Source organism: Schistocerca gregaria, chromosome X (assembly GCF_023897955.1).
Source record: "Schistocerca gregaria isolate iqSchGreg1 chromosome X, iqSchGreg1.2, whole genome shotgun sequence".
NCBI lineage: Eukaryota > Metazoa > Arthropoda > Insecta > Orthoptera > Acrididae > Schistocerca > Schistocerca gregaria.
The window spans coordinates 659,812,909-659,836,913 of NC_064931.1; the positions used below are offsets into that span (position 1 = coordinate 659,812,909).

Below are 24,005 nucleotides of genomic sequence, written 5' to 3' on the forward strand. Positions count from 1 at the left end.
TGCATGTTCCGCTGGTTTTGACAAACTACGCCTGTGAAATTTCTTAGGTACGTTGCAAGTGAGTTGTGGAGAGAACTGTTTTGTGTAGTTGAGACTGCATTGTTGCAGTTAAGTGAATTCGAACATCTGCACGTCATTGATGCTCCTATGGTAGCTCCTTTTAAAACAGAGGGCGCTGAAGTGACACCTCCTCGTTGCCTCTAAACACCAAACGTCCTGTCAACGATAAGGTCTTCATACATAGTGCTCAATCTCGGATTAGGGCAGGATGGAGAACGAAAGAGCACGGCAGTTTTCCAAAGAACCATCCGGGCATTTGCCCTAAGCGATTTAGAGAAATCAGAAAACCTAAATCAGGATGGCCAGACGCGGGTTTGAACCGCCGTTCTCCCGACTGTCAAGTGTGTTAACCAGTTCTACAGAGTTACTGTATCGAAGATTCATTCTGCATACAGGGAAAGCAGAGAAACATCGTCGATTAAGTCACGACGTGTTCGAAAATGTGGGCTCATTAATCGTGACACTGTCACTGAAGAACAATGTGACAAAAAGACAGCTGCAAAAGTCACTGCAGAAATTAATGTCGCACTCGCGAACCCTGTCAGCACCAAAACACGAGAGTTCCGTAACCAGGGAATTGTAGTGCGAACTGGAATTTCAAAAGCACTAAACGGTGATGGAAAAAAGTGCTGAAGCCAGAAAATGTAGACTACGGAACAGCGGAAGAAAATCATTGGGTCGGATGAGTATTTTAAATGATTTCAAACTTCTGGTGGCGTTTACATTCGAAGAATGAAGCATGACGAGGGTTCGGTGATGTATTGAGCAGGCACATTGTGCTATTCCATGGGCCCTATGGTTGTTACGCAAGGTCGCATTACTGCCAAGAATAGACACTATTTTGGCTGATCCGGTCTATCTCATGGTCCGTTTTTGTTTCCCAGTGACGATTGTATTAAGACGACAGAGCTGCCTTTCACAGATCTCGGCTCCTCCGGAACTGTTCACGAACACAAAGATGAATCGTCACCTCTCTGGTGGCCACCAGTCACTAAATAGCTTGTTCAATTAGCCAATGTCTCCCATTGACGGAGAAAGTAAACGGCTTTAAATTAGAGAGAAACGCACTACACCTGATCGAACTAGCGAATAATCTTAGTATGCAGTTAGCTGTAATTGTGTATAGCATTTGTGCTGTCCATCGTGCTGAAACTGCGCTCAGCAACCAGTATTAGCATGCAGTTCCGTAAGTGTACCACTCTGAAACTCGGTTAAGCGTGCTGGACGGTGTGTAGAACATAGACCATTCCAACCCAAAAGGTCACAAAAATTGCTGCTGGGATTTGTCAGCGCGTCTCTTAACACATGACAAAATATGCCTACTGTTCGCCACGGTAGGTTCTGTGATGCGACGATTCCGTACTAAAAGTATGGAAGTGCATCACGCTCTAAATTATGCCTTACCGAAAGTGCCTAAGAGCAACAAACTGGGGTGTGGAAGTTTTGGTAATGGAAAATGTTTCCTATCACCCGTCGCCATCAGTTCATATTCTGGATCCAAAACTTTACGTAATAAATAGTAAAGCTCAAACGGTTCGAGCGATCGTTGTAGGCTCTGACGTACCATGGCTAGTGTCATTTACTGTTGAACATAAAACATCTTAAAAATACATTGGTTTAAGTGCTAAATACGGCCTATCGTCCTCAGCTTGTCAGTGAAGTATTACAATAAATTTGCAGACTAGTCTGTAGGAGACTGAAAGGTAAGGCTGGTTTCTGTCCCAACATAGACAACGAAGAAATTCTCAGAAAATTTCACATTTCATGAAGCCTGGCTGTTGTTACGCATGTTATATCGGCATCTCAATATCCGGGTTGTTACGAAATCGGGTAGTAGTCTCGATCGAGAACCTAAGTGCTGCACTATTCTTTATAGGTTAGAATTGGAAGTGACTTGCATATACTAAACATGTGTTCACCGTTCTTTGGACATAGAATTGCCAAGATACGGATAGCCATGATGTGATTTTAATCACAACTTTAATAACCGTAACAACGCGGAAATTACTAGTTGCCACAGACCAAAAAGGCCAGTATTATAGGAATTACATAATCTTCCCAGCACAGCGCTGACTGACCAAACACAGATTTCCTGAGTTTGGTACGATGTTTCCTCTTGTTTATGGCTCAAACATAGTGTTACATTTTGATAAATTCTTATAGGATGGTATGGTCTTCACGGTATGACTTTGTATGTAGACAGAAGAATCTGTCGTTGCTTCACTCTCGCCTGGAGAAAAGTAATCGTTAGTCGAAGGCAGTCTACCATGTTCCTAGCCAAGTAATTGTAAATTAGAGGGTTAGTACTTTAACTCAGCACACGCTTTTAATCGAAGAACTGACCTACGCTCAGACAATTCAGTAAAATGAAAGTCTATGCACTGTCCATTGCGACGTTTCAGTATGCGTCTACGATAAAATTAAGAGCCTCGGGTTTGTGGCTGTATTTGACAAACCTAAATAAACAAATGATTCACTTGTGCTCCTAAGGTATCGCTAACGAGCTCTCCGTACGTGAGCAGCTTTCAAGTTTCGTTTTAAATATATTAATATAAAAAAGCTCTTTCGTAAACTATCAGATCAAAATGTTTGACAGGTATCCTGCTTGCCCCCTGAAGAGGAAATAATCTTAATGTGGGGCTAGTTTTAGGTAACATAAAATTAACATACCTTCCGAGAAACGTGAAACGCAGATGTAAGCAAATGAAGAGCTGTTCGTTAGCTGACAATATCGTAGGTTGAGTAAAAACACACACACACACACACACACACACACACACACACAGGTAAGTGTGCACTACAGTAAATTACCATTCGTGATTTAACAGTCGTAAACACGCTCAGCGTGTTGAAGATGATAATCACTAAAAGGAATAACAAATGAACGAAAGCTAGTTTCCATTAGATAGCTTCAGGGCGAGAAACTGCCGCTGGCATTATGATACAAACAGCCTGGAATACGTCGTAATATGGACAGTACGTAAGCAAGAGAAAAAAAAAGCTTCAGAGTGTTAGTCAAAGGCAGTGTTCATACTCCTAGACTTCTTCATTCCAGGATTTCAGTGACGAAAGCATAGGTTCCACGCTACACGTTCTTGGCTAACGATTCTTGAATCCCTACAGCGCTAACAGGCCAAATATGAACTCAGATTGATATTGTGAGACTTCGAATAACTAATTTCACTGTCGGGTACAGGAGGCTTAAAAGAACCACTTCAAACGACGTAGAGTAACTGCTAGAATTTTCGAATTGCAAATCTAACGCTCAAAACGCTAGACATTAAAACTAAAAAAAAAACGGAGCTCATAACTGAATAATTGAAAGGAAATGAAAATCAGTACTTAATAGATGGTTACTTTGGTTAGTTACCAGATGAATGAAGAAAGCCCCTGACATACTCTAAACTTCTGTCTTTTATGCAGCATACAGGGAGAATTAGAGAATGATTTGGAACCTACATTACTAGGAAGGCTTACGTGGAGAATTGGTTACATGAACAAGAGTACTAACCTCATCCTGTTTTCCGATGGTGTTCAAACAGGAAAGCCGTCGGATCCATAATCGGTGGATCGTAGTAGTCCCTACAGTGCTGTCGCTGTATGGGACCCTTCATCCACTACGTCAGTTGCACGGTTTAGCTGCGCGCGTAGGTCGAGCCTCTATCTTGCTGCTTGGGAGAACCACCGCCTCACCTTGTAAAATACGTTGTTTGCAAGGTCCACCCCTATAGCTAAGTGGTCAGCACATCTGCGACGCAGAAAAGCCATGTTTATATTCACGCTACTGCCAGGCATTTCTCTTTGGCGAGTGGACAGAAACGGGTCACCTCAACCTTGTAATTCCAGTTCAGGAACATCTGTGTAGGGTATAGACTCCAATGTATGGAAAAACAGCTGGAAGAATGTGTGCTAATCTATGCCCCACCACACGGTGGCCGGTCTCCATCGCGCGGTCCTCTGGACGTGATAGTTTAGTTTTTAGTTAGAAAGTCGTCATTGTGCTGCTATCTCGGGAGGAGCCCTGCCTAATTTTGATACCGTCGCAGTGCGTAATAATTGTGTGGACTTAGTTTCGCTTTTTATTAAAAAAAAACTTATATAGAATGAATTTAAATTTTCAAAGGTTACTGTCAAAAAGCTGTCTTAAGTTTTTAAATGCGCTGTTAGTATTCTGGGACCAGTTACATTTAAGTATATGGAACAAAATGTAGCATGCTTTCGATATCCAAATTTTAATGATAAATGGGCTCGCAGTTTTGTCAGCTAGCATGACTGTTGGCATTCAGAACTGCAGAAAACTGCACCTCTCCACTGTTTGGACGTATAATGCATATACCTTTCACCGATGGCGACGTATCAAATGAAGATAGTCTGAAGCGAATTTTACTTAAACACTATTTCAAGAGTGTAACGTGGTCAAAATGTGCTCAGCACACAGTTCGACTAATCACGGATGTTAAATTCGTATTACTGGATTAAATAGGTGGCAATGCCCTTAAAATTCCCTTCCTGATAATCGGGTTACTTCCCATCGAGCAATTTAAGCTTTACAAACTTAGGACATGTAGTCAACGACGCACTCCATAGAAGACTGGGTTGGCTGAATAATGAACTGTTGCGGTTAGTTTTAACCCAGGTATATTTCTTGCGATGCAAGGGCAATGTTTCACTCTCGGAGATATTGACCTCTGCTTACCACTTTGAGCCAATACGGAACTTCCGAAGACTACAGATCAATCTGTCGACTCAGATTGAGTGCAATAGAATAGTCAAATTTGCTGAAATAACAGCTGCGAGTAAAATAACTTGATAAGAAATGGCAGGTATATACTAATAATATAAACGTAACCAGCGGTCATGTTTTGATCCTACCAGTACTTTATTTTAGGGTTTTCAGAAAACAGCGCCAAAGTAACATAACTGTCGAAAGGCGAAACCTGACGACAAACTTCGTTAATAGGCATTTCCAACGCAGGTAGTGTAAAAATTCTGTGGAATGGATAAAATGAACATAATTTTTATAGGTGAGAACTGACACTAAAGATGCTAGAATTTTACCTTCTTAATAATTGTAGATTCATAAAGTAACTAAGTGATCTGACAGTTCAGATAGTAGTAACTACATTACTGAAAATAGATATGTCGCTAGTCTTCTGCATAAGATTATCGGTTTAATGTTAAAACCGATCCACTGAAGCGATATAGACGGAGAAAACTGCTTGGTGAGATAGCTGCTTGCAGGTCGTGAGAACAGTTCAGCGAGAGCTCACGAAGGAAGCCAGAGATCCGGGTTACGTTCCGCCGGAGGGTGTGTGTGTGTGTGTGTGTGTGTGTGTGTGTGTGTGTGTATTGTTGCACAACACTGAGGCAGATGTAGGAAGCTGCGTCTTATTATCGTGGCTTATTGTGACCGGCTGGTCAGGTCTGCAGTCGGCGCTGTGCCAAGGCCGTCGCCAGGTCACAGGGAAGAATGTGCCTCAGCCACACCTTCACTAAAACGTGTGAACGGAATCGCTAGTGCTAGCTCAATGCTGCGGCCTCAAACACGAGCCTGCGTGAGAGAAGAGCCATTTGGCGCGGTGCAGTCTCGGCGCTTTAAATTTGTCCTTGCCGTGAAGCTGCAGAAAGCTCCCCGTAATGACTGAAGCATCAACTATCTCATTAAGGGATGTTAGTCCTCGTTCTGTCATACTACCTTAGTTCTCATAGACAGGACGAGAAATACTTGCGCTCACGAGATAATAGTAACCACGGTGTTCGCAACGGAATAACGCGTTAAAATTCGCCTGGGCATTCACCCAGCTGAGACTAAATTCTTCAAGCGCCTTAAGCATTATTGTGCAGTCAGCGTATGTCTACAAACGCGTAGATGACCGGTTCAAATCGTACAGGTAACTTCCGTTCAACAATTTCTTGTCCTCGGCAATTCTTTTAAAACGAACGCTCAATTAAGATAGTGCTAAGTGTGGCCTCTCGTATTGCAGCTTATAACATTAACGTACAAAAATTCTAATCACTGTACTGTTGCCACCGGCATTAGTTGTTAATGAGTATGGTGAAATTAAACCGAAGATTTGTCAAATAAGCAAAGAATGACAGCCGTTGTCGCAGGAAACTCGGGTAGTAATGACAAATTGCACTCTGAGCTTGAGGTAATTAACAGAAAATTGTATGTTCTAACGTGTATCGCATTAGAACATAATCCTGGAATATGAGTTCTGAAAACAGTTAAAAAGCAGAAAGTGTCGACATTGGCGCACAAACGTTGCCGTTTCTAGTGAAACTGCAGGCAGCTTCAATCTCAGATGATGGAAAGGTCCCTTCCAGTAAACAGAATAGTATACACCAAGAATAGTTTCGTTGAGTGCCTTTTTGTGTATAAAAATTTCGAAATATTTACGGGGTAGCTGAACTATTAATGTGAGGTGTGGCGAAACATGAGTTAAGTGTTAAAAATACAAGGACAGTCTATATTTCAGTATGATGTAAAGCAGTAAGAATGTTAGTTTTTTGGTCTTACGCTTGCTCTGCAAAAATATTTTTTTTTACAGAACGTTATCTATACGTGACGATTTCTCACGTCTCTTGCAGATATTTTTAAAAGGGTCTTATTGTTAAGACGAAGCAGCCACGCTAATAGAAATGGAATAAGGGCACAGATCATCTGCGTAAACACCCTGCTGCGAAAGTTCACTCAATTAAAAAACAAGCGGTATCAGATAATTGAAGTATTTCTTCCTTTCGATTACGCCATAGTCCCGCAGCGATCGCAGGGTCGGCGTGGTTACAACCCTGGCGGGTTAACTAAGGTAGTTTCAAGGAACTATAAACAAACGAAACTGGGAACATAGTCTTTGATAATGGTCCTCCAGAATGCTTGGATGAGTGGTTTCAGTGTGTACTGAAACTTTACAAAGCAGCACCTGCTCTTCTCCTCCAGATTAGTCGCGCAACTCAAACGAACCTGCTCTCCGGTGACCCAGCCCCGCAGTGCCCTTGTGGTCACGCATTGACGGTGCGCCATGTTTTGTCGTGTCCCCGTTTTAGTCACTCGTGTTGTCCTGTGTCTGCCATCTACTTTACAGGATATTTTAGGTGGTGACGCTCGAGCGGCTACTCGTGTTCTTCGTTTTATTATTCGACTGGCTTGTCCAGACATCTTTCTCTTATTTTATCTGCATCTTTGTAAGAACTTTCTGGTGTCCCCCCTCCCCCCCCCCTTGAGTTTTCCTAGATTCTACGTGCTCTTACAATTTTGACTGGGCGCTAATGGCCTCAGTAGTTGAGCGCCCTTAAACCACAAACAAAAAAACTCAATCGATGCAGCCACACCGCGTGAACATTGTCCTTCCCGGCGGGAAGGATCCAACAGACCATTCTGTCTAGCTGACCCAGACTTACTGTCAGTATATCCAGTACCCTACTTAATCTGAGTAATGGGATGCTCCTGCTCTGTATTCAGTTCCTCTCTGGCCAATAATGTGTTGTACATTCCGTGACATAAGAAACATTGTACAGCATCGCTTTAGGAAGTAAGCTTACGCTGTATATATTCGCGTGGCCTAGTTACGAGACTACTTCTTAACAAGAATTAGCGAGAGTGTAAGAAATAACGTAACCTAGTTATCAATCTTTTGTTGGCACCAAATTGTTGATTACTCGGTTTTATTTTCTTAAACTATTTATTTAGCTTTAAGTAAAGCAGATTTTGCTCTGGTGTGCTCACATTTCAGATGCCTAGTGACAGCAGCTTCAGAAATCATTAGCAGTGGGTTTACTCAGACGTTCTGAAATAGGTTCGGGTTTAGCATGTAAATCGCTACACTAAGTTTTAAACGAGTGTTACTTCCCAAGCGAGCAACTAGAACCACCTCGTCGATAAAAAGTTCAACCTTAATTAAAAACTGCATTGCAATAATAAAAGGTAGTCAAAGCTGTAAAGATAGAAGCATACTGGCAGTTATTACACTTAAATTTGCAAATAAGTTGGATGGTAAGTATTTTGCATAACGGACCAAAATTGAGAGCCTACTTACTGTGCAGTGAACTGTAATACCACGTGAGACACATTCTGCGACACGTGTGAAAACTTGGCTAAATTCTTGAAAAATTCGTAAACCTAAGGATCTGAGATTTCTTCACAGAAATTGCTGTAATCAGTGGCACAGTCCTCATGCGTGTAGCTCACACATGGTCAGTGGCAGCTTATATGTAATATTTGTATAGCTTTAAGCCTGAAAACTATTTTGGTCCTTAACTGTTTGTTGCAGGAAACAGGAACTGGATCCATCCGCCAGATGCTCTGCAGCGCGGCCACATCGCCTATCTAGTCAAGGTAATTCCTGAACGCCATTACGTAATTCATTTGCTCATATACCAGAAATGGTAGAAAACTAGTTTCCACTACTGCATGGGTGGGATTTGCCGATTCGAACTGTCTTTCGTTTGAAAGGAAAATTGAGACTGCGTACATGCTTTTAAAAACTTACGAAATAGTCTAACACGCTGGATGCCGTGTCGCCGTTGGAGGCCACAGCATAGCCTCACGCCTAACGTGTGCCTGTCGTGGCATGGCGGTAAAACATCTCACAAAGCGTGTGGTGCGGCAGTCAACGTGTTCAGCAGCACATAAATCCATTCCGGAAAAGTCACAAATTATTGATGGGGTCTCCCTGTCCACTATGCACTAAGTTCATACTTTCTGGCACATTCATCTCTCCACTCGCAACTGATGTCGTTCGGAAGCCGTCAGCAGTAGCCTTACTACCTAAGCCACATACCACCCCTCAACATCTGAAGCAAACTAAGCCATCCCCGCAACCCAGGCAGCCGCCTCCTCCTGTCAGTAAAGAAAAATGTCCTTCGAAAAGTCTTTCTCCAAGAAAGCGGTAGGTAGACCTTCAGATCAAAGTTATCCCACTTCGTGATGGACACAAAGCTCCTGAGGACATAGACTTCCAATCAGAGGAACCAGAGCGCACAGAACCAGCTAAAGGTCTCCCTGACCTCCCTGGTAAATCACTGCCTCAGAGGAGAAAGAAAAGAACCACCATCGCTAACCAGTGCCTTACGGAGTGACTCCAATGTTTTAGTGGAATTTGAATGGATATCGCTCACATTTGGAAAAATTGCAGCTGCTGGTCCAGGATAAACCTTTTGCGTCTGCTTACAAGAAACTCACCTTAGTCACACACGCCCCTGCACTATGGGGCACCCACATATACAGGAAGGAAGATACTACTGGAGACAGGGCTCCAGGGGTCGGATGATGGAGCCACTCGTCCATTCTCAGAATATCATATGAAAGTCAGATAACTCACTTCTCCACAGCTATAGGGTCTTTATCAGCTATTGACCTTTCTGTTCCCCAGCTACTGCAGACTACTCGGTGAGAAGTAGCTCTAGATTTAATTCTAGTGACCCAGTGTGGATCTGTCTACCAACTAGGACGGTGGCCAGCAGGTGGACGATAAAGGGCAAATTGGTTTGAGTACAGTAGACTGTTTTTTGAAAAAAGAATTGTGCACAGGAGGCGGTGGCCTGTATCACTCAGGAGATAAAGGGCTGCCGCAGTCCATCCCCAGGTCTAGTAACCACGTCAGACGATGGCCTGTACCTTGGTCGAATGACGACTGTCGATAGGAAATCAGGGCCAGACGGACAGCTCTGTGGAACCTCGAACGGTGTCGAACTAAAATTTTCATGCCTTAAGGTCTGTAAGAGTACAGGTAAGGCGAGTGATCAAAGAACGGAAGAGGGCTTTCTGGAGGGAATTCACGATTTCCATTAATCGGTTCACTTTAGTTGCGCAGGTTTGGGAATCAAGAATACGGATTTCGGGAAAGGGTAATGGACATCCACTTAGTCCAGTCAAATAATGGGGTTTTGTGGACACGCCAGGAGACATGGCTCGCGTTTTAGCTGAACACTTACTTGCTGTTACGTCATCCAGACAAGCTCCTGCTGTTCAGGTATTCCGTCAGACTGCGGAGATGAGGAACTTCAATTTCTTCTCGCATAATGTCTACAACCTTCCATTCTCCATCTGGGAATTGGAATCAGCTTTATCTGCAGCCAGAGACATTGCTCCAGGACATGAGATCCATTATAACGTGTTTCATCTGTGCTCTGAAGCTCATGTCTTGTTTAAATCAGATCTGGTTTGATACAGTACCCTAAGAGTTAAGAGGCAATATTAATTCCATTCTGGAAACCAGGCAAGGACCATAGCGCCCCTAACAGTTACTAGTGTCGCCCTTAATAGTTGCATGGGTAAGACTTTCGAACGTATGGTCAACCGCCGCCTCGTCTGGCTGCTAGTCCAGAGGTCACCTGAGCTGCTCCCAGTGCGGTTTCAGGTGCTACCGTTCCACTGCTGACAACTTAATTCTACTGGAGACGGCGATACAGGCTTCCTTCTTACGCTGAAACCATTTAGTTCGTGTTTTTAACTCGAAAAAGCATGACACTACTTAAAGGTACAACATCCTTCGCAAACTTCATGAATGAGAAAACTATGTGGACGTCTGCCGCTTCTGATCCAATCCTTTCTCGAGGACTGGCGTTTTCGTTATCGCATTGGTGATGCCATGTCCGATTGCTATGTTTAGGAGAATGGTGTGCCCAGGGCAGTGTCCTCAGTGCCACATTGCCATCGCTCTCAATGGCTTTTCCTCTGCGGTCAGGAGCCCTGTCAAATGCTCTGTTAGTGACTTGGCAATCTTCTACGATTCTTATAATCTTATGACTAAGCAGCAGCTACAGCTGATCATAAGAGGGCTGGAAACCTGGGCCCAGACAAGTGGTTTTCAGTTCTCAACTGAGAAGACTGTCAGTTTTAATCATGCTCGGAGTTTCATCCAATCACAGCTTACAATGGGGGACAGCATTTTATTTTAAAGACACCGTGCGCTTTTGGGTTTATTATTTGACTCTAAAATGGCTCCCACACCTAAAAGACCTACGAACAAAGGGCTTCCGGTTGTTGAACATTCTGAAATGGCTTGGTGGAAAAAAGGGGGACCTGTAAGGTCCCACCTCATGCAGTTTTATAGGGCATTTGTTCAATCACGCTTAGACTATGGCAGTGTGGTCTACGGATCAGCCCATCCTTCCTACCTCTGGATGTTGGATGCTGTCCACCATGAGCGCATTCGGATATCGACCACAGCCTTTCAGACCAGACCAGACGCTGGTGAACCACCACTCTGGATTCAGCGACGTATCCTTTCAGCTAGACAGGCGCTGAAAATGTCTTCACCTCAGTCATTGGCATTTAGTGCAGTGATCCAACCCATCTCCTGAACGTCTGTTCAGGAATTGGCCGAAAGTGTCCCAGCCGTTCGGTATACGTCTCGAGGATCTGGATATCTCGGGCATGAAAATACACACCCAGTGATGGAACGCAATGCCGCCATGGTGTTTTCAGAGGCCCAAAGTGGCTTTAAGCCTGACACAGTACACGTAAAGTTGTACTCCAAATTCGGTTTTTACAACATTGTTTTCGTCCATTTTAATTATGTACCATAGTTACATCGTTACTTATGCAAATGGATCCCAGCAGGAAAACGTTCTCGGTTGTTCTGCAGTTTTCCCTGATACGATTTTTAAAGTACATTTTCCAGAACAATATACAAATTATGATACGGGGTTATCTGGCATTCTGGCGGCACTGCAGAGGGTTCAGACATCACCATAAGTTTACTGTTCACGCTCTCAGTGCACAGCAAGTGCTTCACCAAATGTATCCGGTAGACCCGCTGATTCGTCACATACATGACTCCTTACAGTGGCTCATACACCCTGGCAAGGTGGTGATCTCTTGCTGGGTACCTGGCCGCGTTGGGATACAGGGTAACGACATGGCTAACAAAACTGCCAAGGAAGCATGTTGGGATAGTGCTGTCGATCAATGTCCCATCCTGTTGCATGCCATTCTCATTTTCTGACAGATGCAGCATGTCACTGGTAGATGGAATGATTACAGGTGTCAAACTGTGGTCGCTCAAATCGACCACAAAGGTTTGGCGGACTTGATGCCAGCATCGCATCTGGAAGGAGATTTTCTTACCAGACTGCGAATTGGGCATAGCTCTTCCACACATAGCTTCCTTCCTCTGGTGGGAGGATCCACCATTTCGTGAATCTTGTGGCGTGCCGCTTCCCGTTCAGCATATTGTGGCTACATGTCCTGTATACTGATATTAGGGCAGCCCTCAGTCTCGCTGGAGATTTGCCCACCATTCTCACAGATACAGATAAGTGAGAAGAGTGGTGAAAGCTTGCGAACTGTCAGACATCATCCCTGAACTGGTGGGGAAGGGCGGCAGACTTCAGTACGCCATAAACTGCTCCACGTGTGGGGACAGCCTTCGTCCCCTCCCGTAAGATTTAAATGTTAGCTTTGTCAGGGCGCTGATGACCATGTCGTAAAACGCCGCCCCCCCCCCCCCTCCCCCCGTCAACCCAAATAATCATCCGTGCCTGAAGCTACTTCGGATAATGCCTCTCAGCAAGCCCCTAAAGAGAGGAGAGGGCAAGCAAACAATCTAAGAAAAGGTACTCTCTGGTGCCACCACCACTCCCTACCAGTTCTGCACTTGCGACTGAGGTAGAGATCTCAGCGTCCCCTGAGGACCTGGATCTCATTGACACCTCATTCAGAATAGGAATAGGAATGGATGAATGGGTACAAATACTCAATCGGTGGCAGCAGATGACCTTGAGGCGTAACCTGCCTCGTTGCATGCTTAATGCGTTCACAGCCTCACGATAACGTCATCCTCCAGTGGAAACGATGGGTTTTTGTTTTTTCCTCCACCACATGGCTGAGGTACGGCAACTTTCTGCATTGCCCTCCAGGAAACCTGGTTCCCAGCAATGTGGACCCATGTCCTTTGCGGCTATAGGGATTTTCCAAGAAACGTAGCGACTGTAATAGTGTCAGGTGGAGTTTGTCTGCCCTGAGCTCAGTAGGCAGTGAACCTGTGCCTCTTCAAGCTATGGCTGTTAAAAGACGACGCAGGAAATAACAGTCTCCAGATGAAGTACCCCTGAACGCATTGCCTGCACTGACAAACTCCCGAAACCTTTCCTACTTTTGGGAGATTCAAAGCCCATAACGCCTTGTGGGGTGGCACTGTGCTTACTGGTACAGGTAGAGATGTCTGAACGTTACTATCTCAACTCGACCTCTGCCTCTCAAATACTGGGGCCCCACACATTAGTGTGGCTCATGGCACTTAATCGGTCATTGATTTATCCCTCGGCAGCCCAGGACTTTCCCATCTGTCCACTGGAGAGCCCACGATGATTTGTGTGGTAGTGACCATCTTCCTGGCACTCCCCCAGCGCCATTTCTCCCGACGTCTACCAAGATGGGCTTTAAACAAGGCAGACTGGGAAGCTTCCACCTGTCACCATTGAATATCTCCTCCTCCCCTCCCCCCCCATACTACCATCGATGTAGCAGTTGAGCAGGTCACTAGAACGAGTGTTTCTGCAGCGGAAAACACGATCGCTTGTTCTTTGAGGCCCTTGCATCTAAAGACACCCTTAAAAACCGATAGTACTTCAATCCTAAGGTTTTTTGCTTTGACTGAACAATGCAGAAAAGTACATGTAACTACCGGTATTAGTTAAGTGTCCGCGGACGTTACTTCCATTTGTTACGACCAATTGCAGGAGTAAATTCGTTAAATTGTTAGCTTGAAAAGACAAGAGCTTTCTACTTTCAGCACAGATCACAAAACATAAGAACGAACAGTCGTCGAAGTAGGTATGGGGCCTGTACCGTGGTCATCAGTTAATTTTTCATGATTGAAACTATTGCTACCAAAATTGTAAGATAGGGGAGGGTGGGAGAGGTTAAAAACAGTGTAAATATCCTGACAGTATGAACGTTTTGAAATCTCAAAAAGATGGATCTGGTTCACTTCGAATTGAGGTAAAATTGAATTTCATGTAACTACATATTAGTATCAAATTAACCCATAAATTTCATGCAGGAAGAGTGTTTGGGTATACTTCATATTTCAGTGAGCTTTATTTCAGTTCATATGACCTGGGGTAAGGCTGGAGCTTCCAGTATTTCTGGGCAGAAGCAGTGCACGTAATGGTAAGGGATATGGTTTCAAATCTGCGTTGTCAAATGTGTTATCTCTGTTTAAAGCAGTAGGTAAGGTTTTTAAAGTAAATTTCCCTAGAGCAGACATAACTAAGACTCAGGAAACCTCGGAAAAATAAGGATAAGCTTGGTGTTGACCAAACAATTTCTAATGTTCCTAGCAAGGTACCATAGGTCAGCAGTTGCTGTAGGGATAGTAGCTCTTCCGTAGAACCTCAAGCTGCCTGGAGGATTCAACTTACTTAGTTTCGTAATAAGGTTCATTGTATGCCCTGAGACAAGACTAAGGTAAATATGCATTAGGAAGGAGCCACGTAAGTGCGTCCTCGGTATAATTAACAGCCGCTACTGTACTTCAGATTTGTTCACAGGCTTGCTGGGCGACAAAATCTGGCAATTACAGTGAATGTTTTATTGAAATGCTTGGAATGTATATCATGCAACATCGTTAGTTCTTCAAACTTATTTGTAAGTAACGCAACTTAAACACAATGGATGAAGCCATCTTTGATATTGACCTAATTAAATCGCAATCTCGGAACGACGAATTGAAGTAAGACATTTTTAATGAAATAAAGACATCACAAACGGAAGCGTGTGTTCTTGTACAGATCTTTAATTCATTGGAAAACAGGTAAATTGCAGCATTCACAGATGGGATTTTCTGTTCGGTATATATCTACATCTACATGACTACTCTGCAATTCACATTTAAGTGCTTGGCAGAGGGTTCATCGAACCACAATCATACTATCTCTCTACTATTCCACTCCCGAACAGCGAGCGGGAAAAACGAACACCTAAACCTTTCTGTTCGAGCTCTGATTTCTCTTTATTTTGATGATCATTCCTACCTATGTAGGTTGGGCTCAACAAAATATTTTCGCATTCGGAAGAGAAAGTTCGTGACTGAAATTTCGTAAGAAGGTCTCGCCGCGACGAAAAACGTCTATGCTGTAATGACTTCCATCCCAACTCGCTTACCATATCTGCCACACTCTCTCCCCTATAACGCGATAATACAAAACGAGCTGCCCTTTTTTTGCACCCTTTCGATGTCCTCCGTCAATCCCACCTGGTAAGGATCCCACACCGCGCAGCAATATTCTAACAGAGGACGAACGAGTGTAGTGTAAGCTGTCTCTTTAGTGGACTTGTTGCATCTGCTAAGTGTCCTGCCAATGAAACGCAACCTTTGGCTCGCCTTCCCGACAATATTATCTATGTGGTCCTTCCAACTGAAGTTGTTCGTAATTTTAACACCCAGGTACTTAGTTGAATTGACAGCCTTGAGAATTGTACTATTTATCGAGTAATCGAATTCCAACGGATTTCTTTTATTGATATTTGATCGATGAATAGTTATCTCGTGCAAAAACTTTAGCCATATTTCACCGAAACACATTGAAACTGGCTGCGATAGAGTAGGCTGTAGTCGTGAAGACCCATAATGCGTTCTTTCGTAAAGGAGGCAAGTTTCACGAGAAACGGCTAATAGTGAAAGTTGCCTTTGAAAGATACAGAAAGGGGAGGTAGTTCACAATCGCGATTAGAGCAAGACTGGAAATACTCATGTACAGAGGCTACCACGCCAAAGTAGGGAAGTGCGTTCATAGCAAATAGCTCTAAACTGAGTCACAGAAACAGAAATCTCGCCCTTCTTAGATTCCCTAGAAATGCGCTAGACGGAGTCTACTTAGACCAGTTTAAAACCTTTACTTCAGTCTGCGAAGTGTAAATACTGCTGTGGTTCTGAAACGGAATGAGTGCACAGTTACCGCCTCATAGGTGAAACATCAGCACACAAGGGTTTAATGATTCCCTTGAGACGACAAACCCCGGTATTACAAAGCATCGGCAACATAACTAGTGAATAACCACTCAAGAATAGTGACATCCATTAAATGGAAAATCGCCATCGAATTCAGCTTCGTATAAATGTCTTATTGTAGAGTGACAAGTACTGTTCAGGTAACGCTCCCGTCCTCGGTGTCGAGGATGCTGGAGGACAAATAGGGACTTTCAAGTACTGGAAATTTGAAATAATTTTGGTGTTTCCGGCAAGAATAGTCTGAAGCTAATTGTTAGGACGAGGCAGATTCCCCCAGTGTGACTGCACAGTAAGAGAAACACCACAGTGGACGGCTTGACATGCATTCCAAGTACATAATGGCTCCTCGGAATACACGAGTATAAAGAATAAGAAACTAAAGACTAAACATTCTGCGGTTAACAAGGTACGAATCAGACTAAGCTTCGCGATCAGGTCTAGAACAGGGCATGATACCTATCGGTCACTATCTGCCATGTAGCGTCATGCGGATGCTGTGTAGATGGTCATGGGACCAGCACACATTTACCAGCTATAGACTTTATAGCTTCTCATTAGAGTAGCTCCTCAATTGGCATCACGAGGCTGACTGCACACCGTCCCAATCCTACCAAGGAAACATCCCTGGCACTCCCGCGAATTGAAGACTAGGCTTCTGCAGGAGCTAGACGCGCTGACTAAATCGGTTACGGAGCTGGATCATTTACGAATTGTAGTCACTAATTTATTTTGTAATGTAGGTTACGCCCGTCAGGACGCCCTGAATCTCTTAGCACAGCCACCATCGGACAGTTCTACAAATAGTTCACACTTGTCGGTGCTGGGATGGCAACTGGCACTACTGGGTAGGTTGTTTTTTGGTCTTAAGAGATAAACACCCACTTAGAGAACTGTTTATCCACCAGTCGACGAGGAGTGCAGCATTGAGCATTCGTTAAAACTGAACAAAGTTCCCCAGACTAGAGTTAGTCATTAGACCTCCAGTTACATCCCCAGTGTATTTTAATAGTTCGTTAATGTTAATTTCCAAAATACAGAAAACGGCCATATTTCATCGGACAATAGTCTAGAGCCATAACAGGCTGAAACTTCATGCAGGCTAAAACTGTGTGCCGAACAGAGATTCGGACTAGAGACCTTTACCTTTAGCAGGCAACTGCTCTACCGACTAAGCTAGTCGACCTTGGATAGGTCAGTCGGTGGAGCACTTTCCTGTGAATGGTAAAGGTCTCCAGTTCGAATCTCGGTTCGGCACAATTTCAATTTGTCAGCAAGTTTCATATCAGCGTACACTCGGCTGCAGGGTGAAAATTTCACTAAGAGAACCTTCAACGTGAAAGTAGATAAAGTATCTAGCCGAAAGCACCCTAGCTTAAATAGTAAACACTGCTGAGTATGAAAACTGAAACACCACGAAGAACAGAAAATAACTAAACTTTACTTCGTTTATAGTAAAGTTGTTAAAGGATATTTTTAGATGATTTGAGGGTATGTAGGCTGCGACCTTCTAGTACAGAACTGCCACTGCTGCTAGCAAAAATGGCTTTCACTGAGCTGGATGACATGACGGATAGGCCATTCCATGCTGCTTCAACTGTTACTGTTAGTGTAGGCGTGCCAGATTCTCGGCTATCCATGACCAGATGTTATCAGGTGAGATGGAAGTCGAACTTGTTGGTCAAAGCAACAGTCGAATACTCTCTGTATAGAGGTAGCTCAGGACGGCTTCGGAAATGTACAGCCTTGGGTATATTGTTGCAACATATCATGGAGCCCTAGAGGGCAGAAATCATCCTGTCCTAAACGCGCTGGAAATTACGGTTATATAAACCAGAGGCAATTCTGTTAAGCTCAAAATGCCCTCGTTCTCCTCGGAGCGTGTACATATGCGAAGTCACTCGCGATCCTGTGCACAACAGGTGGTGTAAAAGACAGAACAAATCAGCTGTGTACAATGATGTCGTTGAGCGCCCGTTATTGGCTTGCGTCTCTGCTGCCGCATCAGGTAAAGACCCAACAGTGGTGGCCACGATAGTCCAAAAACAATGCGTTGTCTTGTTGTAAAAACCTCATTTCCTAACTCGATGTACCCGACGTGGCTTAAGATTTTGCACGACGGCACAACAAACATCTCGCCTACGGTGTCAAGCGCATGGGGCCTAAGATATCGTACATGGCACGATACAATAGATCATAGTCGCAGGTCACCCGTGATATCCCGACCAACACGATCAGAAAAAGTGCAGAACGATAAGCCTCGGCCTCTGTAGGCCATTGTCCTACAGATATGCGTTTGACAATGCTAGTGGGTTTCTTATTACTTGAAGCAGAAATATCCCCACTGAATAGTCAAATGTGGATTTCTGGCTGAGAAACCTGCAGCGTAATTTTTGTGATGTGTATGTTGAACGTACATGGCGTTACTGATACGCGCAGTTGCAATGAGAACTAAATAACGTAATGGAGGCTGTAGTAAACTTAGTGTCAGATGTGTCTGCCGCTTTCATAGTTTGTCTGGCCAGCGGTGTAAGTGGAATTAAAATGTGTTAGACGTGCGAAATTTCATGGAGCACGATCTTGCCAATAAAAAGAAATGCCTTAGGCCTTCCTAGCTCACCTCGATGAATGGGAGGTTATAATCTCATGAAAAAACTTTGCACGATCAATCTTCCTTCTCAAGCAACATTCTCGCTTAACGTTTGACTCCTGTCATGCGTATCTCCACAAACTTTTCACCACTACTCGCACATCCAGCACTGATAAAACTTGCTGCTCTTGCCGTCTTTTGATATTATTCTTCTCCCATTTCGCTTTCCTAGTCACCCATCAACTCGAGAATCTTTGCTACCTCGAACTGGTGTCCTTTCTTGGCAATCCACGTGTACACTACAAATAAACACGAATATTTTGGTTACATTAGTTGTCAACGCATTATTAAATTAATATGAGACATAGTTCTCAGGAATCGAATTGTTGTTTCAAACTACTTCATTCTTAGTGGCATGAAAGGTGATTGCAGATCTTTTTGCGAAACGTATTAGAAAACCAGCGCGCCGCGTTAGCAGGCAGCAAGGTACGCTTTTGCGGTGACCGAATAAATTAAGACAGATCAGAATTCTGAAGGTGGAAGAATTTGTCACAATTCTGTGCTCACGCATTCAGGTAAATTTTGGAGTTTCAAGCAGTCCAAAAAAGGGGTAACGTAGTCCGGATGAGACTCAAAATCTGGCTGTGACAATGGTATTTGGTGTGGGCTTCGCCAATACTGGGTGTCAAGATCCCATATTATTCCATTCCCGCAATCATTGATAAGAAATTGCCCTAAGACTGAAATAGAGTAGATAAAATTACAATCACTATCAAACAAAATAGGAAGAATGTAGTGGCAACCACGTCTGCGGAGACATGGCAGTGAACACGTTTGATGTAACTGTCAGCGTAATCTAAAAGCTGTAAATCGTCTTACCAGTTTCTCCTAACTGGTAACATGGAGTCTTCCAAACTTACAAATAAAACTAACAGTATTGTGCATTCTGCAGTAAAACTAAGGCAGTATTGCTGTTCTTATTTGTAACTGTTCCTCTACCAAGAAGAACCAGAAGAACCACTTAAGATGTTAACATTTGAATGGCGTTCATATGGCAGAATAGTTTTCACGATGTGCACAACACTACATCGCACTTCACTAAGTTTCAAAATTGAAGATGCTATGTTGAGAATAACACATTATGCTGCTCAGGCACTAAAGAACCTATTGTGTGAAGAAAAAATTCAATTTGGCGCTTAGTTTGTGGCCACTGAATTGAGTCATACATAGCATAAGTCTTCCCTTAGCAGCTTATCACTTCCTGGTAGAAGTTAACGTGGGAGGTGACGCTATATTAGCACATAGAACTTCTTAACCTGGTGCCCTGATTCTTGTTAATGTTGTCTGTTAACCTTGCAGACAAAATTGACAGTAATCTGACTTTCCGCACATGTTACCTAGAATACTTTACTGTTTGGAATCGTAAATGGTAATGTCTGTGAAGCTTTCTCCAAAATGGTGCAAAGATCTAAAACTGGTTTAATGTTCAAAACGTAAAATTGTGCACATCATAGTATTTGACGACAGTAGGAGTCGGTTGGAATCAAACGGTTCAAACGGCTGTAAGCACTACAGGACCTAAAAACCTAACCAACCTAAGTACATCACACACATCCATGCCAGAGGCAGGATTCCAACCTGCGACCGTAGCAGCAGCGCGGTTCCAGGCGGAAGCGCCTGGAATCAGTCAATTCGTACAGATACCTGGTTGGAGATCTATATAGAGATACGGAATGAAATGTCTTAGGTAAAACAGGGGATACTTAAGTTTATCACTAGAATAACAGGGAAGTGCAGTCATTCTACAAAGGAGATAGCTTGTCACCTGTGCGACCCATCCTAAAATATTATGTGGGACCTGTTCCAAGGAAGACTAACGGGCACTTACACGTATGCTGAAGAAACTGAACTGGCAGACACTAAAATACAAACTATCGCAAGAAAGCTTTCTTACTGGGTGACAAGAACTGCTTCTCCAAGAGTGTACTAAAACTCCTCACTCCATTAGGGACAAAATCAAATGACACGTGCACAATTGCATTTAGTCCTTCTTTCCGCGCTCCATGCGTGAATGGAGAGATAGAAAGCCCTAATAACCAGTACAATGCGTCGTAGCCTCTGCCATGCACTTAGGCGGTTTGTGGAGTACAGATGTATATAGGCTAACATTAGCAACCAATGTGACAGTGTTCGTGCAACACCGAAACCTTCAAAGCGATCTATTGTTTGTACTCAAGAAAATAAATTTATCTTCACTGCTTCCTACAATCTGCAATACGCAGGCGTAGCACTGCTGTTCTGTCGGAAATTGGGATTTTCTTCTTTTTTTTTATTTCGCCGGTCGCTATGATCAGCAATATATATCATGGTGACATACGTGTCTGAAGTGACAATACATACACATGTTTCGTTTACTCTCTCCTCTGTACTGTGTGAATAATAACGTTGAAATATTAAAATGGTTTAAAACGTGGGCAATGTTGTTCAGAGCTAATGCTGGCAAAAAGGTAAATTTTTAAAACTGCTAATCAAGGTTAAGCTCTGTAGTTATACTCCAGGAAGAATGTAAGGAAATATGGAATAGGGCTTTTTTTTTTTGCCAACTGGTTTTAGCGACTTAAAGCACTTATCAGAAGAGTTCTGAACTTCGTCCATCCAGAAACGTCAGATGTCGTGTAGTCTTTAGTAAAGCAGGTAGGTTTCACTTGAATTTCTGGTTAATAGCTGTATTTTATAAGTATTGGCCCAATCTGAAAGAGCTATGCGTCAGAACACTGTATTTGCATGTAGTCGTTCAACTTGTAAAAACAGTACTCGCAAGACAGGCTAACCACCAGTGACACCAGCGTATCAAGAAGTTCGCGCCAAAACAAAAGGCAAAGCGCGTAGCTGCTAGCAAGCGTAACGAAGACAAGCGGGCAGTCGGACTAGGCGCCTAATGGAACTGTCAGTGAAAGTCGTCCTCATTGCGTGCGGAATGGGCGGTGGGAAAGCGTGCACGCATTTAACAAAGACAGCTGCTGTTTCCATACCGTTCCCCAGAAACACTGGCATGGGGATGGCTGGGTGTTGTGATGTCCTTAGGTTAGTTACGTTTAAGTAGTTCTAAGGGACTGATAACCATAGATGCGAAGTCCCATAGTGCTCAGCCATTTAAACTGACACGGGTGGCGTGGGGCGGCATCAGGTTAATAAAAAGTGCATTTAGGAATACGTGAATGAACTTAACATGCGTTTGTGCTAACACGCTTTTAGCAACACCACTATGTGGGAATAGTGTCCAAAATGTTTCTCTGAAGATTAGTCACGCCAAATGAAATGCGTGCTTGCGTGAAGCAAAATCTTCGTAGGGTAATGTCACACAATTAAAATCGTAACGCGCATAGGCCTCCGTAACGGAGGGAAAGATCGTCACTAGCCTGCTCACACCATCCTCCCCTCTAGAATCTAGAGTACAGTGTTTCTAATAATTAAAGAATCTACCTATAACAGGTATACATTGGGTATCTAAAAATGATCTAGGATGAGGTTTCTCCACACCAATAAATTTAGTTCTTTAGCCATTATACGTCTTGAACCAAATACATTACATAAAACTGTAAATCTATTGCACCCACCCTCTCCTTCCCCTGACAAACTTTTGCGGGTGCTCATAAAAATAATATATTTGAACATTAGTGGTTCTAAGAGTTGTTCTGGGAGTGATGGTCAATATTCAGGCATAAGGAATGATCATTCACAGCGAAACAGTAGCAGACACGAGCTCTATAAGCATGTCAAGAGCTATGAGCACTTTACGAAAGCGGTGGAAGAGTGCTCACAGCTCTTACGGTATGCAGTTCAGAACCCCTGTTCATTCTACATACTCTTCGTCCATGCTAACACATCCCAAAACATGGAAAAGCAAGGAGGTTGCAGTACGAGAGATTTGACGTCGCAGTAGTAGTGTAGTTAGACTTGTTTGCTTCGAATGGTAGATGCCATCACGTTCCTGACTATTGACCCTTCTAGGACATGCTGTATAAAAAAGGGACTCGGCCATTTGTGTAGAACACACAACTGAGAAATATGAATTATAATACGTCTTTCGAATTAGGACTGTTCAAGAAACTGGCATAAATTTCCATTTAATTTTAGGTGGTTAAAACACTTCAAGAAAAAGGAATTTACCCTGTTCCGTGAAACCTACAGAGTAAGCCTACAAAAGACGAAATTGGTAAATTCGTCGTTCTCCTTTCAGTGGATTATCAACGTGTTTCAGAGATCGGATTAATCACAGCTAAGTATCTTCAAAGGCCTCAGGCTCACAGCTGTCATGCAGGAAATACTTACGATGGAGACACTCTGGCGCCATTTCTCATGGTTACGCTAGCGCAAGAAACTTGGCAGGGTTTTTTTTTCTTCGGAAAATTGTCAGAACAATCTGCCCCCGCACACCGTCGGACAGCAAGAAATTCACACTTGCCGTCATTATCTTTGTCGTATTCGTTGGGCACACGAAGCACATGAGATGATCAGGGTTATTATTAAAAAAATCAAGCATTGTTTCAAATGCGCAGAGCAAGAAGTAATAGTCGATAAATGCATGTAATGATTTGGTTTTCTATTTAGTGTTCAAATATATTTGTCTCAACTGTCCGTAACATTTCAGTTGTTGCTACTCATTGTTAGGTGACAATAGATTTCAGGTTACCTGCCAATATTTGGGTTCTGAAACATTTTGGTTATTAAATACCTGGTTGAGTAATAGTTGTCAACATTAAGTTACTATAAAGATTTAAAATGGTTTTTATGTTAGTGTAACACCAAATTACTGAATTTTATTTTTCAGTTCTTAGGAAATACGGAGGTAGATCAGCCAAAGGGCATTACTGTAGTGAAAGAGAGCATAAGGAAGCTGAAATTTTGCCAGCAGCTTAGGAAAGCTGAAGGTAACAAAACTCCTAAAGTTGAACTGACTATCAGCATTGATGGTGTAGCCATACAGACACCAAAAACAAAGGTAATAAGTAGAAACTATTATTGGATAGCTTAAGTAAAACTCAAAAATATAGTATACATTCATCTAAAATATTTCACGATTAAGAAATCTCGGTTGTGTACATATTTTACATGTGAAAAATAGAACTGGTTCCATATTTTTAAATAAATTGATATGGAACAGGAGAGAGGTGTTGGATTTAGCAGCTGGACTACCATACAAACAGCATTTTTCTTCTATGTACCGGTACGTAAGTCGTTTGTGTCATCTTCAGGCAGATGTCTTTCCTTACTTCTGTGCAGACATTAGTGGTCCCGAGAATGTTAGCACTAACTATCATTTTTGCCTTGAGAGGTGCTGCTTGATTTTACAGTGTAGATCTGGTCATGGCTTCTAGCAGACAGTGTAAAATTGCTGAAAA

At 43.1% G+C, this 24,005-nt stretch overlaps 1 protein-coding gene across 3 annotated transcripts in view; it reads left to right on the forward strand.

Annotated features, from left to right (window-relative positions):
* Positions 1 to 24,005, forward strand: part of LOC126299200 (PTB domain-containing engulfment adapter protein 1-like) — a 132,161-nt gene that overhangs the window by 91,429 nt on the left and 16,727 nt on the right. For all 3 annotated transcript variants that reach the window (XM_049990982.1, XM_049990981.1, XM_049990983.1), the window contains exons 3-4: positions 8,331 to 8,395; positions 23,435 to 23,605. In XM_049990982.1, the coding sequence (XP_049846939.1) occupies positions 8,331 to 8,395; positions 23,435 to 23,605 (236 nt within the window). The remainder of the gene's footprint in view (positions 1 to 8,330; positions 8,396 to 23,434; positions 23,606 to 24,005) is intronic.